We start from the raw sequence: 25855 nt of genomic DNA on the forward strand, positions 1-25855 counted from the left end.
AAAGACTAAGTCTTTGTGTTTTCAAGCATCTCTTGCCTTTTCCTCTCCTACTTTACCTTTGAGTCTTACTGGTTTTAGCCATCGTCCGACTCCCCTGCTTCCTGACTCGGATAAACTCCCCAAAAAATATTCCTATCTAAAATGTGAGTAAAACAAATTGTCTTTACGTACAGTAGACAAGGTTGTTGTTGGGTGTGGTAGAGTGTTTTGTTATGAACTGGCAAGTTTTCCATTTTTTCTGTGTGAACAGTACTACTCCAAAAGCAAAGTCACATTTGACTGAAAACAGGAAGTGGTGATGGGAGCGTTAGGATGGAGAAATGATTTTCTCTAATCTTTCAGATTCAGTATCCACAGGGTGACGAGTCACAGACAATCAGGAGTTGGGTTACATTTGAATTCTTGCCTGATTGTTAAGTTGGAAAAATGTGGCAATATTAATTGCTTACCCTGACTTGATGCATGAAGAGAAGACTTGAGACTTGACTGGAACTGATGTTTTGGTAACTTGGGACTTGACTCTGACTTGTACTTTGATGACTTGAAAAGGTTTGTAAAGTCTTGACTTGAGATCTTGTGTTTCTGTAAATGACTTAGATTGAAAATGATGAGATTTGTTCTAGCAGACGACTGAATTTAAATTCTGTTTTCTGAATTTGTATGGAATGATTGAATTTATTGAAGTTGAAACCGATTATAGAAATCAAACTCATGATGCTCTTACCAAGTTTTTATCCTATTAAAACCATATTGCATTGAAAAGTCCTAGATATTTAGTTTTCTTCAAGATATTAAATTGATACTGGACTCTTGATTTGTTCTGACTTGACTTGCTGTTCTACATTTAGACTTGAGACTTGACTTGAGACTTGTGCCTCAAGACTTGAGACTGACTTGGGACTCGAGCAAAGTTGACTTGGTCACACCTCTGCAGACCAGTCTTGATTTTCAGGCATGACATGGATGGCCCTTCACTGGCCACTTGGGGGCAGCCATAGTAACAGACTTGCAAACTTGGAAAAGTTCCTTTGTAGAACAGTTGGGAAGTTAAGTGAGCGTCCTGCTGTCTTCTACAGAACCACAACTGATCGTCTGTCAGCCATTTCATCCATCTGAAAAAAGTCATACTTTTATCCAAAGCTGCCGCACACTGGGACTATCACGTTGTGGAAAATTGTTGATCATTTCAAGTTCAAGTTCAAGTGTGTTTATTTGTGATATACACACACAAGGTAAACAGTGCAATGAAATGCTTTTCATGCTTGTATGCTGGGTCCTCTTAGCATAAAAGAATAGGAACATGTAATTCACAAACATAAAGAATTGAAGAATTAAATTAGAATAGAAAAACAAGTTAAGAGCAAATTAAAAAAGGTATAAGAACATAATGTAGTTAAGGCTAGTGCAGTGATGTCACAAAGTGTCAGTGTTTGTAAATTAAAAATCACTACTATTCCTGTAATAATGTGTATGTGGTACTCAGTGGCAAGTTTGCACTGATCTTACCATACTTCATAGTATTTTGTTTTATCTCCCATGGCATCACTATAATACAATATGTAGGAAAGGTTGGCATACAATTTTTAATAATTATGACAAACAAAGCTGTATAATTTCAACTTCATTGTTTAACTTATTTTGGCATTGTAACATAATTCAACATCCAGTAGTCTGAAAAGAATAGGTGTACCTGGAAACTTGAGAAATATTTGATAATACAGTGAGTATTAATAATGTATATAAAAATGTGTATCTAGTTTTGAAATACCAGGTTTTCTCATAGGGACTTAAAAGATTCTCTGTGATATTTATACTGCATCCTTTGCAAATTAATTATGATATTATTGTAATTCTTTTTAGGAAGTGTTGGGAATAAAGCAAGAAATTACCTTTAAAATTATCTGGTCAAACCCTAAAATGTATTTGTCTCTTTGGCATTGCAGGCTAGACTCTGGGCAGACGCAGGGTCCCAAGCTGAAAAAAAGATTAGACTCACAGAAAACCCCAAATTTGACATTTTAATTTTCCCACTTTTCATGCAACATCCCCCCTAAGCTGACGTCACCACGCTGACGTCACCCTAAGCAGGAAATGGGATACTGGGAGAGCCGGAAGAGCAGCAGCAGGAGCTCAGTCCTTCCTAGTAACGTTACTGTTTCTCCATCAGATCTTGTACTGTCAAGGGTTTGGCATCCAGCAGGGGGATTTTTATTTTTTTTTAATTGACTTCCCACTCTGGTTGGAGTTACCTTTTGTCGTGGACGGTAAGTATTTAGCGGTTCCTTTTGGCGTATAAAATGATTACCTGTGCCTGTAGCAGCACACGAGCTCGCACTGAGTCAGTAAATCATTATTCCAGGCATGTTAGCTTAGCTAGTTAGCTAAAACTGGAACAGGAAATACCACAGCCAGCCGCCAGTATTCCCGATTTGGGAGCAAAATGAAACACCTTTCAGTCATTTAACGTTGTCTTTCCTATCTAATGTAGTAAAAAAAAATCGAGGTATTAAACATAAACACGGCATACATCATATTTCCATTACCTTTCTGTAAAATCTAAAACACGATACGCAGTCAGTTGCAGTTTTCCATTGAAACCACTGCAGTTGGCACCAATCTTAAATGTCATTATCTCACACGAACAACTAGATTTTCTAGCTAGGAGATGATAGTCCTGATATGTGTGGTCTGGCCTACTTTAGCTTAAAGCAAACTAACCAACATTAGCTACGTTATCCGAGCTAACTAGATAACAACGCGGAAATTACACATTGGGATGGGAGCGGGATAAAGCTGCCAACTGCTCTCTGTTGTCCAAATGTAAACCTTTTTATTCAGGTTTAATGTTTTCCCCATAGTCCGACCTAATTGTGGTTCTCCTCCCCCGGTCCTGGCCTGACAGAATTGATCCTTCGGGGGGTTGAATGTGATCAGCAGATGGGTGTGGTTGTCCTGTGTTAACACACTGAAAGTTGGAAGCTGGGACTTGCCAGGTTCCTTCCTCCACTTCAGACCTCTCTTCCTCCTTTCTTGCTCCCATGCTAGTGAATGGAGCCACGTATCCTGCGGTCTCTAATTGAACACAGATGCTGATGCCCAGATTGTGCTGAGTCAGGAATTAGGATTAGTACACAAAGCTGTTATTGTTCCAGAAACGCCAAAAGCCCTGGAGGTCATCCAGAGTCAGCCAGTGGACCAAAGAGGCTATTCATCATGTAGCTCTGCATCTCAGTTTCAAAGCAGGGCAGTGAGTCAGCTTGCCAGTGTCATTTAAAAAAAAAAAAAATTGTAATAAAGCAATACTTACTTGATTCCCAGTACCCCTGAACAGCATGAATGGGACAATATGCTTACGATACAACTCGACTCGATACACAACATGGGGTTCATGATCCTATACAACCACAATACCATGTCGTAAATAAAAGTTCAATGACAACACAGTATGACTGTGCAGAATTATGTTTATTTCTGAGTCACAGATCTTTCTAACTTTCTGGCTTGCTAGAATGTAAACAACAATTAAATAACGTCATTAAAAAGTGCAAATAATATAATTTTGATGGAAAGCTCGTGAAGCTGTGATGGGCAAACCATCTCATTTGTGATTACAGAAGTCATTTTTCTGCCCCATGATACACGTATTGTCAAATTTTTGTATTGTCATAAATTGATTTCTGATATATCGTCCCATCCTTAGTGAGCAGCACCCTGAAGCTGGTGGGGATTCAGCATTTTTTTTTGTTTTTGTTTTCTGTGTTTCAGTGTGTGTGTGGCACAGGCTCGCTAAAGATGTGGAAGGCAGCAGCAGGACAGCCAGTCAAGATGACCATGGACGACGGAGGGGACGACTGGGAGACCGACCCCGACTTTGAGGTGGCTGTGAAACTATTAGGAAGACCCCATCACTCCTCCTCCTCCCTCCATAACCCCATCACTCTTCCTCCCTCTCCATGAAATCCTTATATTTCTCTATTCGTTCTTCATCCATCCACCATCTCTGATCATTCTGTGTTTTTTTGGTTTTCTAGAATGACGTGTCGGAGAAAGAGCAGCGCTGGGGGGCGAAGACGGTGGCCGGCTCAGGACATCAGGAGCACATAAAGTGAGGAACTATGGGATGGGTCGAATAGTGTTTTTTAGACATCAGTTTTCACTACAATAAGCAGGGGTTTTCTTCTTTTTTTTTCATAATGTGATCTGTAATGTGAAAAGCCACAAAACGTGTCATCTAACTCTGTCCCCCCTCTGGCCCAGTATCCACCAGCTGCGTGAGAACGTGTCGACGGAGCACACCTCCCTGAAGCAGAAGGAGATGGACAGCATGCCCAAGGCCTCGCATGGATATGGGGGCAAGTTTGGAGTGCAGCAGGACCGCATGGACAAGGTAAGAGAGACCTGGAGCCTTTTACAGCTGTTGTGCTCACAGTTAAACTATGGGATAAACCTGGAACAGGCCGTTTGTTTGCTTTCGTTTACATATTTTGTCAGTTTTAAAGAGCTATTTGTGTGTTCATGTGCTGGTGGGAAAGTCTGACGTAAGGGACTTCCAAGTTGGCTGCGAAACAGCGTTGTGTTCATGTGCTGTTTTGTCAGAAAATCAAACCTGGAAGATAAACAATAAACAAATATGGACCTCCTTTAGCTTAACAAGCTAATCTGACAAATTTAATTCAAATGAATGTTAGGTTAGTTTGGCTAATAATAAACTTGCAATAAAGGTGCATGTATATGTGTTTTCTTTCTGTTGACTGACACAAAACTTGAGTTTTTTGCCTTGTTGAGAAGGTTAAAGGTCACCGTTGTGTCATAACTTGGAAACTCCGGTAGCAAAATTCCAATATTTTTCCACTATATCTGATAGCAGATGAATGCACAATATGTCTCAGATTTATTACCACATTGCCTGCTGAAGTGGTGATGGAGCTGTGATAAGTAATAGAAAGTTTAGCATTAGGAGTGGGGTGAAGAGTGCAGTCGTTATGTGTCAAGTCCATGTGAAGTAGGAGAGGCAGCATCCGTAGAAATGTCTGCGTTCACGGCATAAGCAAGTAATAGAAATTTCTGTTCAGCTTGTACATGGTCCAGCTTTAACACTATAAATATTTAGCTATCAAAGAGAAACAAGACGTGTTGTTCAAGAAACCGGTTTGCCAGCCACTTTGCCTCAGCTGCATCATGGCAGCATTTTCTCATCATCATAATTATGATATTCATGCCCAGCAGGGAGTTGTTTCATCGTAGCTCTCAGTCTTATCATCATCATCAGTTCAGTTTAAAGATATGTGATAGCTGTGTGGTCAGACATTTTATCTCTGGTTTCAGTGATGTTAGGCTGTGCTCCACATTGTTGTTACAGGATCTGTGGTGTGTATGACCGTTCATGACCAAGCAGCAGATCAGTCCGTACAACGATTTATGCTCTAATGTTACAAATTATTCTACTCTTTATTACATTTAAACTCCCCTGCCTCAGTCTGTGCTCAGAGGCAGTCAAGTGGTCAAATCCACTTCTTCTGCTGGTCTGAGATCAAATCCCACCAGAACTTTCTCTCCTGTCTCCCCACTACTCTGTCTCCCTCTCTGCTTTCCAACTGTCTAAATACAATAAAACACACAGTATGTGAGTTCACCGCCCATTCTCCTTTTTAAAGAAAAAAAATCTCATGCCCCAGGTTGTATTCTTTGCACTACTTTTCCTTGACACCAGGGATAAAAAAAAAAACCTGTTTTGCTGTAGCTGAAGCTAAATTTGAAGTCAGTTGGGTACATCCTGCTGGTTTACAGTACAAAAAAGTACCTGTATTTCAAAGACAGCCCTGTTTGAAGAAGCTCTGTTTGAAAATATGAAAAGCCAACATTTTCACAAATCGAAATTATCCCAGAAAGTCCTTTCAGCCTGTGCAGAAGGTTCTGTAATGTGCTTGTCAGTATGTGTGTGTGTGAACAGGGCGAGTCAGTAGTGGGCATTTCACACTCGATAATCTTTCCTGCCAAGCAGCTCTGTCCGTCCACACCTCTCCCTCCCTCTCTCTCCCTCCCTCTCTCTCCCTCCCTCTCTCTCTGGGTTGTGCGGTCAGTCCAGCATGAATGTGATGACCGAGCACTGTTTACCCCACACTGTGTGGACCTGTGTGCAGCTGTGATGAGTCAGATGTCACCACTCCAAACCACTGGCTGTGTTTATAGTTGAACTGCTGCTTTCATATCTCCCCCCCCCCCCCGGTTTTCCCCCTTCTTACCGTTTCCACCAGTAGGCAGTGTGTATTTTTCTGGCCCTCTCTCTAATCTCAGCCCCTCGTCTCTGTGTGTGTCGACAGTCTGCTGTGGGTCACGACTACCAGAGCAAGCTGTCCAAGCACTGCTCCCAGACAGATACCTCCAAGGGCTTTGGGGGGAAGTTTGGAGTGCAGGCTGACCGCGTTGACCAGGTATTCCCCCGCTGTTCTGCACTTCTCTGTTTAGACACATTTAAACACTTGAGTGGATTAAATGAATAACATCTCCTTGACTTTAAACTGATTTTTGATGATTTGGCTGTGTAAAATGTCAGTTACCTTCTTTAAGAAATGACACACACGACAGGGATGAGACTTTCTCCCAAAACTGAATCTGAACAAAACCATGAGAGAAATTTCTTGTAATAATAGTGTATGAACTGAAGTGTCATTAGCTTTTTTTTCCACTGTTATTCATTGGATGCATGCAGAGCAGTCCCACACAAACGGTAATGCATCCTGTAAATCAAAAGTCCTAAAGAAGAATCAGTGCCACAAAATATTCTGCCTAAGTGTATGAAAGCTTTCCAAGGCTGACATTCTGATTTAAAAGCGAGAGTTATTGCGCTGTTTTGCAGCACAGTGTCGGTGCACGTTCAGTTTAAAGTAGAACTGGTTCTGCATTGGATCAATTAAGAAAAACTGACAGATTTTGTCTGTCAGTGTTACATTGTATATTTCAAAATTACCTTGAAAATCTGATTGTCGGTCACTGAGAGGGACAGGAATTACAAAATTGAAATTTTCCGTGATATTTTTGTTCTGTTGAGAGATTAAAAATTTTGAAATTGGAAAAAAAAAGACAGTTCTAACACACACACACACACACACACACACACACACACACTCACAGAGGGATCAGTCGGTGTAATAATCATGTGTTGCCTCTTCCTTTCTCTCATGCCAGTCTGCTGTTGGGTTTGAGTACGCTGGGAAGACAGAGAAACACGCTTCGCAGAAAGGTGATGTCGCAATGTGGTTTCTTTCCACTCCTCTGTTTCAGCCCCTTATCACCAGTAAATAGCCTGGTTGTCTTTTCCACCTACAGTTCCAGACAGTAATGTGCATCCTAATCCAGGAAAGGAAATTAATCTTTCTTTTATTCACTGGACGCATCAGTTGATAAATTCCAAAATTCACCATATTGTTTCACTATTTTACCAGTTAGATTTTGAGAATAGAAAAAGCCGGAGTAGAGAAACTTGCCAGCTACTAAATTGTTAAGTATTTAGCTGGTGGCCGGCCTTACCAAGCGTGCTCCTGCTGTGCCGACCAGCAGCTGCTTGATCTCTGCTCTGCCAGGCTGCTACTGTAAAGCCAGAAAGAGCTAGCTGTTTTTTTTGCTGTTTGCTTTTTGGTATATTATAATTTATATGGATGGGAAGAAAGGTGATCCCAGTGCTGCGGGAGTCCACTCCAGCCTCTTAGCTCTCAGTGCTCTTTAGCTGCTTCCCATGACTCCATACTGTCACCATCCTTGTGTTACGCTCCTACAGTCATCACAGAAGAGCAGAAAACTTGCCCAATTCCAATTCTGTTCTTAAATTTAAGTGTAACTATTTAACAGTGGTGCAGATGCCTTTCTTTTTTCTGCACCACCAGCAGGACAATGTGTAGTTTTTCCAAAATTCTGCACTGATTAATCCTGAAAAGGAACTGAATTTAAAAACTACATGAAGTGAACGGATTGTGTGATTATGACAGCAGTGACTACGACTGATTATTTAGCTCTTTGCCCAAGTGTTTGATCCTCTCTTGGGTTTGTACTGGCTTCTGCCAGCAAGTGTTGATGGGTGATTTGGAATTGGGCTGCTTCCTGACCATTGCTGCCATGCTGCTTGTCCCTGAACTTTGACCCTTGCCCCCTGCTTTGCTGTGTAGACTACTCCACTGGGTTTGGGGGGCGATACGGAGTGCAGGCAGATCGTGTGGACCAGAGTGCACTGGGCTTCGATTACCAAGGCAAAACCGAGAAACACGAGTCCCAGAAAGGTTTGTCCAGTGTCCCTGCCATGCGCCATTCCCATTAACAGGAGAAACACGGAGAAAACATGGCAGATGGACACACACTAACACACACACCCCAAAGAAATTCAAGTCTTCTGAAGCAGAGGTACTGTACTACATCTCAGAAATACTATAATTAGAATGAGTTATTCACATTGGCAAAAAAAAGTCACATCACACACAGCAGCTGATAGAGCTAAAATTTAAATAAAGCCACTTTGCAGCCTTACAATGTGTCCTTGCTCCCTTTCCTTTCCAGGTGATTGGCTCGGATATGGCAGCGCCTTCTAGTCTGTGGCTTAGGCATGACACAAACTGTGATATTTTAATTTTGTACATTTTCTTCCTTTTAAAACATGCCCTTTGGTAAGACTTGAGGGAAAGTTAACCTCTGATGTGTTTGTCAGTTTATCTGTCTTCCAACTCACTTTATTGGTAATTAAAAATGGGAGAAATTACTTCTTAAAGAGTCAGGCGTTACAACTCGTAAAATAATTTCGAAATGCTTTGTTGGCATGTGATATGGTTCTTAGTCTGTTTATGTGTTAAACGTAGAGTTTACAGTTTGCCAGAAGGAAACTGGGCTTCGGCATATTATGAGTTATATGGATAGGGAAAAGGGTGATCCCAGTGCTGTGGGGGTCCACTCCAGCCTCTCAGCTCTCAGTGCTTATGAGCTGCCTTCCCATGACTCCATATTGTCACCATCCTTGTGTTGTGCTCATCTCCTCCAGAGTCTCCTACAGTCATCACAGAGGAGCAGAAAACTTGCCCAATTCCAATTCTGTTCTTAAACAATTTAACAAATGGTGGTGCAGATGCCTTTCTTTTTTCTGCACCACCAGCAGAACAATGTGTTAGTTTTTCCAAATTTCTGCACTGATCAATCCTGAAAAGAACTGAATTTACATTTAAAACTACATGAAGTGAACTGATTGTGTGATTATGACAGCAGTGACTACGACTGATTGTCTAACTCTTTACCCAAGTGTTTGATCCTCTCTTGGGTTTGTACTGGCTTCTGCCAGCAAGTGTTGATGGGTGATTTGGAATTGGGCAGCTTCTTGACCATTGCTGCTATGCTGCTTGTCCCTGAACTTTGACCCTTGCCCCCTGCTTTGCTGTGTAGACTACTCCGCTGGGTTTGGGGGGCGATACGGAGTGCAGGCAGATCGCCAGGACCAGAGTGCAGTGGGCTTCGATTACCAAGGCAAAACCGAGAAACACGAGTCCCAGAAAGGTTTGTCCAGTGTCCCTGCCATGCGCCATTCCCATTAACAGGAGAAACACGGAGAAAACATGGCAGATGGACACACACACACACACACACACACACACACACACACACACACACACACACACACACACACACATCAACAACTTGGCCTGACTCGGTGAGTGCAGCTCCTTGCAAGTCCAGACGAGTCACATTATTTGGCATTCCTCCCTCTTCCTTCATTCTTTAGCCTGTGCTGTTCGCCTGCTTTATGTAAGGCTGCATAAATGGCTTTATTTTAATTTTAGCTCTATCAGCTGCTGTGTGTGATGTGATTTTTTTTTTTTGCCAATGTGAATAACTCATTCTAATTATAATATTTCTGAGATGTAGTACAGTACCTCTGCTTCAGAGGACTTGAATTACTTCGGGGCGTTCTTGGACTCGGGTGGCATTCCATTCCGAAATGTTGTTTCCTACAATGTGTCCTTGCTCCCTTTCCTTCCCAGGTGATTGGCACGGATATGCCAGAGCCTTCTAGTCTGTGGCTGAGGCATAACACAAACTGTGATATCTTAATTTTGTACATTTTCTTCCTTTTAAAACATGCCCTTTGGTAAGACTTGAGGGAAAGTTAACCTCTGATGTGTTTATCAGTCATCTGTCTTCCAACTCACTTTATTGGTAATTAAAAATGGGAGAAATGACTTCTTAAAGAGGCAGACGTCACAACTCGGAAATAAACTCAGAATGCTTTGTTGGTATTTGATGTGGTTCTTAGTCTGTTTATGTGTTAAACGTAGAATTTACAGTTTGCCAGAAGGAAACTGGTTAGCAAGCACGTGACATCACTGTGATGCCTGAGATAGACAGTAATGGGTCACAACACACATGAAGCGATGTGTCTTTAAAAACTATCGCTGTTATACCAAAGTGAAATATGATGTTATGTGGAGTGAATGAGGTTAAACACGCACAGGAAGAAGACTCTGCTGGTGAAAGCTGTGTAGAGACTCTGCTCCGCCTCTTCCTGTCTTAACTCTGGCTCTTCTCCCTCCTCCTCTGCTCTGGCCACCGGCAGATTATGCCAAGGGCTTCGGCGGCAAGTTTGGCGTAGAGACGGACAAGGTGGACAAGAGCGCCGTGGGCTTCGAGTACCAGGGCAAAACGGAGAGGCACGAGTCTCAGAAAGGTTGGTATCGATACTGTGACACACACACAGCCTGGCTTGGTACTTAATACACACACTGTCCATGTAACGATACACAGAAATTCACCAAATTAAACAACTTTCAGTAATATTTAAGATTTCTGCTGTCTTTCTGCATAATTACAGTGTACAGCTGATTCTGTTGCTGCCAGTACCTTCATCATTCACCTGCCCTTTACTGAAAATTCATTTGTGAGATTTGGTCACACTTTGAGAAAAATGAACCACCTTAAATTATAAGGAAAACAGTCCCTAGTTTCTCACAGTTAAGGTAGTTTCTCTGTAATAATTCATAGTTTAGTTTGTCCTATATTTTGTTTCTGTCTTGTAATATCAGGAATACACAAATGAGGGAGCTGCCATTTAAAATTGCCCCCAATTTTCAAATATTCTGGAGAAAATCCATATGGAATATTGGCAAATCAGACTATTCTTCAATTAACCATGTTATTTAGAGAGTTTAATATGGATCAGCGCAGAAATATTATTGTTTTGATATATGCCTATATTTTCTTGACGGTTATATACATATTTCCACATATTGACAATATTATTGAGCATATAGTCAGTTGTGATAAATGCATTACCAAAAGTGTTATGGTAATTAAATTTCTTTACACATGCAAAAAACATCAACTATCAAATTGTCATCACATTTTTAGATTGTTAAAGATTGTATTTTTTAGTGTATTTTTTTGAAGTCATGACAATAGTCTTTATTGGCAGATAGTCAGGCCAGTGATAATGTTTCTGACCTATCACCAGTCGGTTGATGTGGCCGCGCCCTCCCGTCTGTCTGCTGGGACTTGTCTCGCCTCTCAGTTTCAACATAGCTGAGCGGCTCTGCCTGTAGCTTCTTGTCTTAACGCTCCGGTCCCAGCCAAGACAGACTTTACTTCCTGGTTGGCCAGACTGCAGCATATGGATATGGGCTGAAGTGGGAGGGGAGGGAAAGGTGACCTCAAGAATTCCCCACAATGCACCTGGTTGTGTTTGCTGCTTAGGTTTGCTCTTGTGGTGCGGGCTCTGATAACTGGATCACATGCTCTGATAACAGCGGCAGCCATTTTGACATGATGTCAGTGTTAGTATGGCTATATCAGCTTTAAAAACGGAGTACAAATGAATTTATTATTTTCCTATAAACAGTCCCATCAGTATTTGTGAGCATGAAAACTCAAACTAGATGACTAAGATTTTAAGCTGTGATGTTATAAAGATGTACAGCCTGAAAATGCTCCATTAACAGTAAATGGCAGACTAACACCATGAAATAATGCAATATTTGTCTAAAATCTTACATCCTAATGAGCATTAAATATATAGTAGTGACATCAGTTCCAGACTACAAATCTCCAGCTGGAGCTGAACATTAGTTTGGCATCACATATTATGTCCTAGGACATAGGAATTACATAATTAAAACCTGACACTTTGTGATATTTAAATTGAGTGTAAATGATGAGATTAACTGGGAAGTATTGAATATTTGTGTCAGTTTATTGATACACAGGACATTATTGCTTTTTCAAAAACTGTTTGGAATTGTTTCTGATTGTTTATGTGTGTGTCATGTGCGTTTGTGCAGACTATGTGAAGGGCTTCGGGGGCAAGTTTGGCGTGCAGACGGACAGGCAGGATAAGTCGGCGGTGGGATGGGACCACCAGGAGAAACTGCAGCTCCACGAGTCCCAGAAAGGTACAGTTTCTGATTTGGATCCTTTGGAGACAAGCTTTGTTATGGCATATGGGAGTAGGAAATAGACATAATGTGGGCTGGACCCTTGCAAACCACATAAACTTATTGAAGGAAGAAAGTAATAGTTTTCAGGTACACAGCAAAGGCATAGTTTTATGTCAAAGACTAAGGAGGTTATTTTCTATTCTGAAAATCTGATTTGGCTTATAAAATATGGAAAGTGGCTGGTGGATTTTTGAGTCCACCTGAGCTGATAAATAAGGGAGTTGGTTCCCTTTTTTTTTCACAACAAATTAAATTCGGAAAATTTGAAAAACATGGTTCCTTCACATTTGCTTAGTTGAAAAATCTTATCTCAGCTGCCAACAATTCAGTTTTCCATGAGTTTTTTTTTTTTTTTTTTTCTTAACAGTTGCAAAGTTTAGGAGTAGATAGCCAAGCATGTGTTTCTCTTGTTTAAATAGTTGCTCATCAAACCATCCTGTCTGACTTTTGCTTGCACATGTAGCACTTTGAACTGGGAGCATAACCACCAAACCTCAACCGTCACAAGTTGTCTGCTTCGAGTTTTGTGATGTGTATTCACTGTAAAACTCTCCTTCCTCTTCACCCCTACTCTCTGCTCTGATGTGGTCTCATTGCGGCTTTGGTTGCGGTCTTTGAAGGTCGACAACTTCCTCAATCTGCGGAAAACATGTCTGTCGCAGGCTCAGATAGAGGAAGTGAGAGCGCAGCTTAGATTTACATTTACATGTCAGGCATTTAGCTGATGCTCTTATATAGAGCAACTTACAATAAATGCAACTGCAGAATCAGCCTAAATACCAAGTTTTCCAGCTTCACAAGCGCCCAATATTGAGGAGTGCAAGGGTCAAAACAACAGCACCCAGACAATAAATGTAACAAATATAACTTTCTCCCTAGAGGGCTTGGTAAAGACATGAGTTGTTTTTTTTTGGGAAGAGCAGGTGCAAGCAGGGGAGAGGACAGAGCAAGATTCTAGTTTCTTGAAAAGTTGAGCTTTTACTTTATGCTGTAAAATGGGGAGTCCAGACCGGGATGGGGAGATAAATCTGACCAAACAGGAGCCAGGAAGTAGACCGGAATGAGGAAGGGAGGATTTTTTTCGATATCGATATATGTTACGATATGGCTTATTTATGCAAAATCATGTTGAATAATCAAATTGATGTTAATTCCAATGAAATGCATGGTATTGTTAAATGTGATATAAAAACCCCTTGAAATTTTCAAATAATATTCCTTAAAATGTTTGAGTTTTGAAGTAAAATGTGCTTGTTATCACCACTTTAGACAAAGAGAATTGTGTATCGCGATATCAAAATATCTTCATATAATCAAGAAATGATTCCACTGAAAGAGCCTGGACCTGGACTGTGGTCTGGATGAACACTTGACCTTTTCATTGTGTTTCTAAAATAAGGAAGAAGCAATATCATGTTGACTAGACTAGAAGATCTTCCAGGTTGTGTCTTTTGAGGCCGTAACATGTTCCTTCACACAGCTCCCTCTTACAGATTATCTTACAGAGGATTCCCGGGTGTATCGCTGTCCCTACATGTCTGTTTATCTGTCTATATATGTGTGTGTAATGTCAATTGGTGTTTGTCTGTCCATATATATGTGTGTGTGTGTGTGTGTTATGTTTCAGACTATAAGCGTGGGTTTGGAGGGCAGTATGGGGTAGAGGTGGAGAAGCAGGACCAGTGTGCGCTGGGCTATGAGCACAAGGAGAACCTGGCCAAGCACGAGTCTCAGAAAGGCACAGATACTCCCTCCTCCCCTGGCAACCCCTCCGCCCGAACCCCCCAACCCCCCAACCCCCCAACCCCCCATCCCTCTCATGTGGAGAAACCCTCCTCACCCTGACCCAACCCATTCTGGAAAGACCTCCCCCCCTCCTCCCAAAACTCCCCTTTTCAGAACAGATACTACCTCCTCTTACCCTGATACTCCTTCCTTCACACCCTCCTCCTCCTCTTCAGTAACAGCTGTTCCCTCTTAAGAGACGGACACGCCCCTTTCTGTGCCCCCCCCCCCCCCCATCCTGCTTCTGTTGCACACCCTCCCACCACTGCAGCACCGACTGGTTAGAGACATCAACAACATAGTTACTCCCCCCCCCCAAAAAAAGAAAAGGAATCAAGTCTTTTTCTTTTGTATCACTTTTATGGTGCCGTCATGCCTCTCTCTTTGATGAATCAAAAAGTCCTGGAAAATTCCACTTCTGTCATTTCAGAGGAATATTTGTATTTCTTGTGAATCTTTTTATTGTTTATCAGTTAGGGATGTCAGGTCTGTGCTGCTGAGGTGTGGTAAATTTGAAATTCCCCAACTCCTTGGCCATTTTCTAATGCTGTTTATATGATTTTGTACCTGCGCTCTTCTGGAATGTAACAGTTTTCCCCCTAACCATGTCCCGCTCCAACAGCCATCATTTTGGGCCAGGCGATATAAAGTAGCCTAGTATACAGTAGTAAAGGGCTGCAAGTAATGATCATTTTCATTATTGGTTAATCAATTATTTTTTAGATTAATCGTTCAATCATTTAGTCTATAAAATGTCAAATCATGACAAATGCCCATCACAAGTTACCAGAGCCCAAAGTGATTCTTTTTTTTTTTTTTTTACTTGAACTTTTATTGGTTTTTCCAACAAATAAAAAAAAGGAAACAGCATATTTCACTTACATACCAACACAGATACCTGTACAAGGTGAAAGAAAATATAAGAAACAATAGAAAAAAAGTTAAAATTAAAATAACATAAAATAAAAATAAATAATTAAATAAAAAAGCCCAAAGTGATTCTTAAAATTCCTTACTTAGTTTGACAAGCAGCCAAAAATCCCTGCGTATTAATTTTCTAATGATATGAAGTGGAGAAAAGCAGCAAATCTTAGCATTTGTGAAGCTGTAAGCAGCAAACGTGTGGTATTTACATTTGATATATGACAAACGATTAATCGATTATCAAAATTATAATTGCTTAATTTTCTGTCGATCTACTAATCTATTAATCGACTAATCATTTCAGCACTAGTATAGTAATAGCCTATGATAGTGTACAAACCAACTAGATTTAGTTTTAATGTAGTTCTTCCTGTGGCGAACAGGCAGTTGGAACTGTTAGGTGTTAGGAAATATGATCAGGTTTTCATGGCGCAAGATATTTAAAGATCATGAAATCTTCAAATGAAATCTATAAATTACAACATTATTTTAAGACTTTGGTGTTTCTAGGGAGCTAGTCTTCTAAAAGGACCTGATGATTGGTCATGGCCCCATGATATGTGCTTATTACATTCATATAGCAATGTTCAGTCCAACACAGCATATCGCCGAGCCCCCACCCCCTCCTGCTATTCCCAGCACTGCCGTGATGCTATTTGTTTGCTTATGCAGTCATTTTGTGCATGATGGCGGCGCTGTCACACAGCCACAGTGCATTGTATCAAGACCTGCTGCTGCAAACACGCAGAGACACGGCTGACCTACAATGCAGAGTTTGAGCCAACATGGCTGCCGCTTGCCTCAGTGTTCGGCCATTGGCCCGAAGCGTCTGGCTTATGTCAAGATCCTTCTACTGTCAGTCCTCCTGCTGTCACTGTCAGTATTCAGTTTGCCTGTTTTTTTTTGTTCCTCCTCTTGTACAGGTTTGCATGAGATGTGTTTCAGCCCGTGTTTTGATTCCAGCAGTTTCCCCATTTATCAGTTCTGTCGACTCGTCCAACCACAGTCTACTTTGTCTGAACTTCTGCAGACCGGAAAGGGCTTCGTGCCAAGTCTCTAGTCCCTGCCTCTAGTACTTTATCTCAGAAAATTGTGATGAAAATTAAATCCATCTACTTATCTAGTGTCAAAGGATTGTCCTTTTATTTCTGCCAGGTCAGACTGGCAGACTGAGTCGTTCTTTTGAGGTCTGCTCTGAAAAAAAAAAGTTCGGATGAATGCTGACTGTGGTTGATCCATTAATTTTGGAATAAAACACAAAGTGACCTTTACTTATCTCCCTTTTGTTACCAGATTATTCTAAAGGATTTGGAGGGAAATTCGGTGTCCAGAAGGACCGGATGGATAAGGTAAGCTGTGTGTGTGTGTGTGTGTGTGTGTGTGTGTGTGTGTGTTGGGGTTGAAAAGCATTTTATCGAGTCTGAATCCTGCATCAAATCTGCTTATCGGAACCGAATACTTTGAATCCCTTATCGAACCTTTTTACATAATTTGCCGGGGAACAAAGGACAAAGAAAGTTTCAAAACTTGTTAACTTTTACATGATGCTGCATTGATCAGTGTTTATTCATCACACTTGTGCACCCCCTTCGCCCTTCAGTTGACAGGGCCGTGCATTTGGCCATATTCTTATTTCATTTTGAGAAGTGATCCCCCATGTTGACAAACACACTGGGAAGTAGAGACTGAGGACGCAAGTGTATGACATTACTGAGGGAGATGTGATAAGCAGATTTTTTCGACTTGGGTATGAACGAATCTGGATATTTTGCTAACTTGGGTAACTGAACCCAGCCCTATAGTGTGTGTGTGTGTATGTGTGTGTGTGTGTGTGTGTACATGTGTGTAGCGGTCTCAGTCTTATTGTTTTGTCTCTCTGGTGCTCGTCAGAGTGCAGGGACGTTTGAGGAGGTGGAGAAGCCGGGATCAGCCTACCAGAAAACCAAGCCTGTGGAAGCTGGTAAGCAGCCATCAACACTGCCTGTGTGTGTGTGTGTGTGTGTGTGTGTGTGTGTGTGTGTGTGTGTGTGTGTGTGTGTGTGTGTGTGTGTTTGTGTCGGTACTTGAGGCAACGTAAACCCATCATATAGGGCTGGGTGATATATTGTATAATATCGATATTGTGAAATAACTTGAATGTTACTTCTTCCTGGTCTTTAAGGCTGCGTTACAGTAAAGTGATACGAGTTTCTGAACTTATCAGCCTGTTCTGGCTGAGAAAAATGAACAATGATTGGCTTTACCTGCTCATCATATCCACATTACTTATTACTGATTACACATTACTGATTACTAATGATCATTACTAATTTACAAACTGTTCTTGTGTGTAAATATCTTACGAAAGCACGAATACTCATCCCCCAAAATATCGTCACATTATCGAGGTATTCGGTCTAAAATATTGTAAATTTTGATTTTGTCAATATTGCCCAGCCATACCGTCACATCATTTCTTCATTCTGACTCTTACTGTGTTTGCTCTGTCCCTCACTCTTTGGGTTTTTACATTTTGCTCCCTCTCTTGTCTGTCTGTCTCTCTCTTTCTCCCTCTCCCTCTCCCTCTCCCTCTCCCTCTCCCTCTCCCTCTCTCCCTCTCCCTCTCCCTGTCTCCCTCTCCCTCTCTCCCCCTCCCTCTCCCTCTCCCTCTCCCTCTCTCCCTCTCCCTCTCTCCCTCTCCCTCTCCCTGTCTCCCTCTCTCCCTCTCTCCCCCTCCCTCTCCCTCTCCCTCTCTCCCTCTCCCTCTCTCCCCCTCCCTCTCCCTCTCCCTCTCCCTGTCTCCCTCTCTCCCTCTCCCTCTCTCCCCCTCCCTCTCCCTCTCCCTCTCCCTCTCTCCCTCTCCCTCTCTCCCCCTCCCTCTCCCTCTCCCTGTCTCCCTCTCTCCCTCTCCCTCTCTCCCCCTCCCTCTCCCTCTCCCTGTCTCCCTCTCCCTCTCTTGTCTGTCTGTCTCTCTCTTTCTCCCTCTCCCTCTCCCTCTCCCTCTCTCCCTCTTCTTCTCCCTCTCCCTCTCCCGGTGTTTGTCTCTCCCTCTCTCCCTCTCCCTGTCTCCCTCTCCCTCTCTTGTCTGTCTCTCTCTTTCTCCCTCTCCCTCTCCCTCTCTCCCTCTCCCTCTTCTACTCCCTCTCCCTCTCTTGGTGTTTGTCTCTCTCTTTCTCCCTCTCCCTCTCCCTCTCCCTGTCTCCCTCTCCCTCTCTTGGTGTTTGTCTCTCTCCCTCTCCCTCTCCCTCTCCCTCTCTTGTCTGTCTGTCTGTCTCTCTCTTTCTCCCTCTCCCTCTCTTGGTGTTTGTGTCTCTCTTTCTCCCTCTCCCTCTCTTGGTGTTTGTCTCTCTCTTTCTCCCTCTCTCCCTCTCCCTCTCCTGGTGTTTGTCTCTCCCTCTCTCCCTCTCCCTCTCTCGGTGTCTGTCTCTCCGCAGCTGGCAGCAGCACAGGAAGCATCAAGGCCCGCTTCGAGAACATCGCCAAGCAGAAGGAGGAGGAGGACAGGAAGCGGGCGGAGGAGGAGCGAGCGCGTCGACAGGCCAAGGAGAGGCAGGAGCAGGAGGAGGCGCGCCGTAACATCGAGGAGACGGCCAAGGCCCCCTCCCCCGCCCCCGCCCCCTCCCCCACCCCCTCCCCCGTCCCGGCTCCCAGTCCCAGCCCCACTCCCAGCCCCACTCCCCCCGTCCAGCCAGCCGCCGCCCCCGCCCCCGCATACCAGGTGAGCCACGGCATCATTTACATCTCGATGTTGCGGGTTTAAAGCCATAATATGCAAAAGTGCGTTATCCCAGTATACGCCCCAAAACATCATTGAAAAGTGCCGAACATCATTGAAAAGCCAATTACAGGCAAACAAGGGATTTAGGCATTAACACACAGGGTCACAGACAGATACAGACTGATCATGTAGAATAGATCCTATTTATTTCTTGTCATTTTAATGTCAAGAAAGTTCTGTATCACAGCTTTAACACTGTTTTTCATAGGGATTCATAGGGAGTCACTGGTATCTGTTGATGAGGTGATGTTTACCTCTTGCAGACAATGCACAATGGCTAAGTTTACTATTGTGACTATTGCCAATAGTCTGAGTAAGACAATAGTGCAGTGAAGCTGTTTACATGATTCTATAAAGTGACACCTCCCCTAAAAATCCAGTTGACATGTGGTTATTGTGACTCTTAGAGAGAACAACATGCTCCTTCACCAGCCACACATCTGCAACTTGATCACATTTCCTCTGTTAATGCTAGTGAAACTGGAGAACTCGGTGTAATGTTACTGCGATTATGCCAACTCCAACTAAGAGCATGATTGCATTAACAAAATGACAGTATCGTGTTTACGTGGGTCCTGCCTTACTCGCATTATTATCTTAATCACATCACAATTGCACCATTTGTGTGCATGTAAACATGGCCAGAGTCTGGCAAAAAACAGTGAGCCTATTGAGGAGTTATGCATGTTCTTGGTTACAGCTGCAGCCTGCTGTCCAAAAAGAACAAGAATCAAGCAGAGAGTATAGAATCATCTTTACTTTAAGATCAGATGAAGTTTATTGTCCCCATGCAGAAATTTGTCTTGCACATACAATGCTCCCACAAATAATCACATTACATAAAAAGACTTAAGTGGTAAAAAAGCTACAGTAAGTACAAAAAAAAAAGAAATAAATAAAATACCTACAATAAAAAACATTGTTAGTCAAACAAACTCCCCAATGGCTCCTCCTCTCCACCCCTGTAGTCAGTTACTGCATGACACGGCTCTCCAGACAGTCTTAGACAGTTAATTTCTTACACTGGAGTTAAAGACAAACTGTTTGATTACATTCACAAAAGTGAAAAATAATGAAACCATGTTTTGCCTGTAGCTGTAATTGAGCCGAAACAAAGTGTGCTGCCTTGTTTTTTTTTATTGGTTCCATTAATTCCATTCCTTCTGGCACGTTTCCTTGTCACCATCTCAGAAGTCTTTGCAGGAGCAGATCCCACGGTTCCTCCTTCCAGATGTTTTGAAAGTCCTTTCCAACGTGAGCTCAGCAGCCTTTTAACCTGACAGATTATGTCTCCCCCTGTCGGCCATGTTAGGAGGCTGAAGCGCAGGAGGAGCCGACCTACGACACGGCTGAGGAGAACGGAGAGCAGCCGTACGAGGGAGAGCCGGCCAGCCAGCAGGCCCAGGAGGACGAGCTCTACCAGAACCCCGAGCCGACTGCAGCAGCAGGTGAAACTCTCAGCCCAGTTAAAATCCACCCTCAGACACTATATATTATCAATCTGGGATGTTCAATGCATTCCAGGGGTTATGTTGTGGTGAAGTGTGTTATTTTCGGTGTACTTTGCTTTTCTTCAACCTGTGTTGTCTACTTCAGTTAGTGATTTCCTACATTTCCCAGAATCACTTTCAACAACCGTCCGTATTCTATATGTGTTGAGAGAGTTTTTCCAGTAAAGAAAAAGTGAGAGTGCCTTGCATGGTTGTTGAAATTACAAAAAAAGCCGCCAAAGATGGCATTGTATTTGACACACTACCGACAACAGATTTGCAAAGATGTAAGTTGTGGCTGCTTTGCATTCTGGTCTATTGAAGCTACTGTCAGTGGAGAAACTGGTCTCTCTCCTCATCTACGATGGATTTCTCCCTGTATGATTGTTGAACGTCTCTTGGTGCAAAATGGCGGCTCTAGAAAGAAGCCCTGGCTCTTTGATTCTGAGGAACTGACACCAAAACCTGACGTTTACCGTTGATGGGTTAGATCGCTAAAAAAAATCCACAAGAATAAGAAAAATACACCATCAAACCACAAAATAGGCCCAGAAATGTAAGGCACATCAACAATAGCTGTGTTAAAGTGTTTTAGGGTGGATTTCTTCCTTTAAGTTTTTGCTTTTTCCACCCTTCCTCACTTAGTTCTCCAAAGAAAACCACAAGGAAAGACTGTATGAAACTCAGCTGGTTATGTCGCCGGTGGTGTTGCTACAAGATCAAAGATGCCTCGTGTTTTGAGAACTAAGCAAGAGTGGAAACACTTTCCAGATTGACACTGTACTTGGGAGTAAAAGCCCTTTGCTCTGTCTTGCAGACGGCCAGCAGTACGAGTACAGCGAGGACCTCGGGGTGACGGCGGTCGCCCTGTACGACTACCAAGCAGGTGGGACTGGAAGCTGCCTATGGAAACAGTAGCTGCGGTTACGTGAGCCATATTATTCCGAGTTAGTTAGTTCTTAGGATTGAAGATTCCCCCACAAGTGTTTACATGAGCGCTAAATAAAAGGATCGCATGGTGTGCGTTTACATGCTCCTCCACAGTATGTAATCAGAATAAAAGTTTCTGACATGCACAAAATACATAAAACCAGCACTCTAACATGGGTTTACGTTTTTAAAAGATGGACCTGCGCCGGGCGCTTAGCATCATTACTTCTTTACTGCTGTTCTTTCTGATGAAGCAACAGTTTTATCAGAACATACGACTCCAAAAGTGTCAGCAACAGACGTTTTGTTTTGCACCTGCAATGATTCAAGTTCTCCCGGAAAAAAGCAAACGTCATTTCCGTCACTTACATCAAACGGGAAAGTAGAGTATAGATATTCCAACCAAAGAATGTGATCAGAATGAGCGTTTACATGACGAGATTTTATCCATTGGATTATAAAAGGCTTATACCTCCCCTCTCAAACAGAATGAAATTTAATTCGGAACGGGCCGGTTCATTCTGATTGAGGCATTTTTATTGTGATTGGGCTACTATTCTGATTATTAGTGGAATAAAAGGCTCCATGTAAACGCAGCTAGTGTCTAACAGGGTCTCAGATCCCACAGCCTCCATCCCAGAAATCCACAGTTTATCCTCTTCGTCACCAATCTGCCCCTTCCCCGTTTCAGCCGGCGACGACGAGATCTCCTTCGACCCCGATGACATCATCACCAACATCGAGATGATCGACGAGGGCTGGTGGCGGGGCGTGTGCAGGGGCGCCTACGGCCTCTTCCCGGCCAATTACGTGGAGGTTCGGCAATGATCCCGCCTACCAAGACGACTTGTCTCCCTGTTCTCCCTACGCAGAAGAGGAAGGAGACATTTAATACCCCCCCCCTCCCCCTTCCCCGTCTCTCTCTCTCTCTCTCTCTCTCTCTCTCTCTCTCTCTCTCTCTCTCTCTCTCTCTCTCTCTCTCTCTCTCTCTCTCTCTCTCTCAGTTCATCTCGGTGCTTCGACACTGTGCGAGACATCCTCAGGTCTCTTAGCTGACTTTCTTTCGCTCCTTTTTCCACGCTCACCCCTCCTCTACCCATTCATTTTTGGCGTGCTTTGTCTCTATCAATGCAGCGATAGACGGGGAGGAAGAGTTGTCTCGTAGAACGATGGTATACCAGGAGGAAAACACTACTCACCTTATATAGAACTCATTACCCGGGCTTAAAAAAGGCATAAAGCTTTGCTCTGCACCTCTGCTTTGCACTAGTTAAAGCTACAGTATGCAATTTGGCTGCGTTCCCCCCCGTTGGCTTCTTCAGCACCTGTTGTGGCTTTACAGATGCCGGTTACCTCAGCCTCAGGCCAAACGCCGTTTCAAGGTGAACCGCTGATCGAGATGAGTGACGAGTGTTTGGGCAGGAACTTGACCAGCTGAGGGGGAGGAGGGCGGGGCTAACCTCCCACTAACCCACCTCCTGCCTCCAGGCGAAAAGTTGCATATTGTAGCTGTAGGTTTCCTTCCGGGTGTTAAAACGTCACAAGGTGTCGATCAGGTATTGAGACCTTGAGGCTCACTAACACAACATAGAGAGGAGTTTTAGTCTCACCAAAGACTCGAGTAATAACAGAAATGAGCTAGAAAAGTCCTCAAAAATGAGTCTTGTTCACGAGGCTCAGGGTGCTCACAGTTTAGTAGCTCAACCTTTTAACTAATGTTAGCAGGCACAGCTTGAGGCGGGAAAAAAAAAATCCACATTGGAATATTAAGTAGTGTTAAATACCGATAGCTATAAACTGTCCAGGAGGTTCCTCGGGGAGCCCAGTAACCTGACCGTGGACCAAAAAGCCAACAGCTCTCCTCTGCTTCTTGGTCCATCTGCTTAAAAGTTTGCTCTCTTGCACAGAAGTTTGAATTCCCCTCCTGATTTCAGCTGCACTTTGTGGTGGAAAACGAAGCTTTGGTTAGAGCTTACAGTAGTTTTCATTCGCCGAGTGTTGAATGCGTTCCTCTTTTTCTGAACACTCGCATCAGTTGTATGGGTCGATTATATATCGGTCAACACTAAGACGGTTTCTCCCTTCAGCTGATGTGCAAATCATATACAGAATCACGGGGCCAAAAAATGTCAAAGACTCTGCTGCCATTTCCTCTGTGGCAAAAACGAAACTTATAAATAAAAAAAACACTGCAGTTGATAGTATTTTTTGATCATCTTCATACCCTAGATACATAGTCACTGACACCATGCTTAAAAACGATGTACAGAAAGATCATGATTTATGATGCTTTGAGAAATAATATAGAGTTGATTCTTTTTGTTCCCTGTCACTGTGTTTCTTGGATGTGGAAAGACTTTGTGTGTATTTGTGTGTCGCTGCCTTGTCCTCGGCCCGCCCGGTCGTCATGTCATGGTGTGTTTGTACGCACATAATGTGAGGCGTGGTGATGTTTGTTCTGGAGCCAGACTCACATCCGTTGTCACGGCCAAACGGTGTGCGGTGGCGAGTGAGTGACCTTAAAGTGCGTGCTATTTATCTCTAGGGGACTTTTACAATAAAGATGACCTGTAGAAATATAGTTGGCTTATATCGGGCTGTAAGGGAAGAGGCTCCGGTGAATTCTCAAAAAAAAAAAAAACGCGAATTATTATTTTTAACAGGCGACACGTGTGACAATCTCATTCCGTCGTCTGTGGTATCTAATGCAGTAGTGTAGCTTAAAAGGTAAGCGTGCGAGGGCTTTTATCAAATTCATCTGGACTTTGGGGTTTTATAAGAAAAAAAAGTGACCTTTTCAAAATGTATTATTTTTATCTGTACCTCTGTTTGCTTGAGTCACATCATTACCTGCTTGTTCTTTTTTTTTTTTTTTTAAGTAAATAGTTTCAATAAACAAACTGTATGGATGGTAAATTTGTTTGAGGGTGTATTGTTTCGGTTCCTGTTTGTCAAATCATCCCATCAAGCTGACAGACAACATTAATAATGTCATTACACATTAGCAATGAAAAGAGTCTATACACACACACACACACACACACACACAAATGATCAGAAAGCAAATCATGGTGACTGCTTCAGATAAAGTGGGTGGCAGAAGTGGAATTTCCAAATTATAGTCATTTATAGAATTTAATGGGAGTTATGTGTACTACGTGTTCTGTAAATAATACAGTTTAACCAGCATTACATTATTTTTATATACACAAACACTGGAGTAACGATGCATGAGTTACAGAAGTTATTTCCTATCTACAAGCCATAATAACCTCCAAGAATATTTATGCATAGCCATATACTCAAAGTAATCTCCTATCAGGGTGTTAAAATGATTCATTTCAGTAGAACATTTAGCCTGCACATATTTAGTGCACATATCTCCAAACAGGCTGCTCTGTGGGCTTTTAGGCAGCAACACTTTCTTCCTTTAATTAACTTAAAAACATCTACACAGAAGGGACATTAAACCCAGGTAATGGTTTTTGACTAAACTTGAGGGATAATGCATGTTTGCACTGTGTTCTGGCATTTAGAAAAATTGAAACTGATTGGCCTCATGGGGGCGCAATAATTCTAACTCATGTGATCTCTCCGACACTATTGGCCTGATTATAACGAAACTTGTAAGGATGATGCACTTGGCACTGTGTTCTGGTGTTTAAAAAATACACTAATTGGCCTGATGAGGGTGCTGTAATTAGAGGTCTTAACTGCTACACTGCCGGTCCAGTTTTGATGACAGTTGCAGGGATGATGCATCTTGTTGCTGATTGGCCCATGGGGTGCCTGCATCATTCATGGGGGACGACATGATTCTTCTGTGATGTGGATCTAACAGAAGGACGGCTCATGCTGGAGGCCGACTGCTCCTGAACATCAGTGGAGGTCTGTACGCTTAAAAGTGAAAATGTCTCACCAAAGTTAAGTATTGTTTTAACGCAGTGTGTGAAGAGGGTTGGATAATGATGCTGCTCCTCCCATGGTGTGTGTCCATCTCAGCAGCATGCCAGGGGCGGAGCCAAAGCGGGGGTCAGGGCCAAATTTTCTTGTACATCATTGGTTGTTTAAGTCTGATTGACACTGAAATTGACAGAAATTTGATATTTGATATATTGTTTTAAGTGACCAAGGCACAGAAAGATGAGCTGAAGAGTGTCACAGGTACCAATATTATGTTTCTTTTTTTCCAGATATTTTTTAGCTAAATAATCATTGGACAACACAAGTCAAATGATTCCTTGCAGTAATAGGCCCACGGCTGCTGTACTTCCACAGGGTGTAGATCGGTTCTCACCATTGCCAGCAATGTTAAAAAGCCTGTGATCACTTATTTTGTGTTTCAACATAATGTATAACACAATACCGGTGTTGTCATCTTTCTGTTTCTGTTGTCAGACGACTGTTCAACCAAAAAAAAGATTTGATCGAGGGTCACAAAATGCAGTACAGTGCAGAAATTAGCCTTGATTAGCTAGTTAGCATTTTGTGACTGGATCACAGTGACTTACTCG

General features: G+C 42.6%; 1 protein-coding gene across 6 annotated transcripts; it reads left to right on the plus strand.

The window, feature by feature from the left end:
* Window positions 1-2138: 2138 nt before the first annotated feature.
* On the plus strand, window positions 2139-24257 carry cttn (cortactin). 6 transcript variants are annotated; one of them, XM_078285193.1, is made up of 18 exons: window positions 2139-2264; window positions 3766-3876; window positions 4032-4105; window positions 4258-4387; window positions 6321-6431; window positions 7186-7240; window positions 8160-8270; window positions 9415-9525; window positions 10583-10693; window positions 12300-12410; window positions 14083-14193; window positions 16458-16513; window positions 17055-17124; window positions 18578-18739; window positions 18770-18861; window positions 20234-20369; window positions 21229-21297; window positions 22033-24257. In XM_078285193.1, exons 2-18 carry the CDS (start codon window positions 3793-3795, stop codon window positions 22167-22169), a joined length of 1731 nt encoding a protein of 576 aa, XP_078141319.1. In that variant the 5' UTR covers window positions 2139-2264; window positions 3766-3792; the 3' UTR covers window positions 22170-24257. The 6 variants fall into 6 exon arrangements, with proteins under 6 accessions (XP_078141319.1, XP_078141302.1, XP_078141337.1 ...); XM_078285176.1 differs by having other exon boundaries at window positions 18578-18861; XM_078285211.1 differs by lacking the exon at window positions 14083-14193 and having other exon boundaries at window positions 18578-18861.
* The last annotated feature ends 1598 nt before the right edge of the window (window positions 24258-25855 follow it).

This window comes from Centroberyx gerrardi, chromosome 1 (genome assembly GCF_048128805.1).
Source record: "Centroberyx gerrardi isolate f3 chromosome 1, fCenGer3.hap1.cur.20231027, whole genome shotgun sequence".
Taxonomy (NCBI): Eukaryota; Metazoa; Chordata; class Actinopteri; order Beryciformes; family Berycidae; genus Centroberyx; species Centroberyx gerrardi.

Excerpts from the sequence above, each read along its gene's own strand:
- cttn (XM_078285176.1), top strand. The coding sequence starts at position 3,793 with ATGTGGAAGGCAGCAGCAGGACAGCCAGTCAAGATGACCATGGACGAC. Across the intron at positions 8,271-9,414 it reads GAAACACGAGTCCCAGAAAG|ACTACTCCGCTGGGTTTGGG; the intron begins GTTTGTCCAGTG and ends TTTGCTGTGTAG. Across the intron at positions 21,298-22,032 it reads CCTGTACGACTACCAAGCAG|CCGGCGACGACGAGATCTCC; the intron begins GTGGGACTGGAA and ends TCCCCGTTTCAG.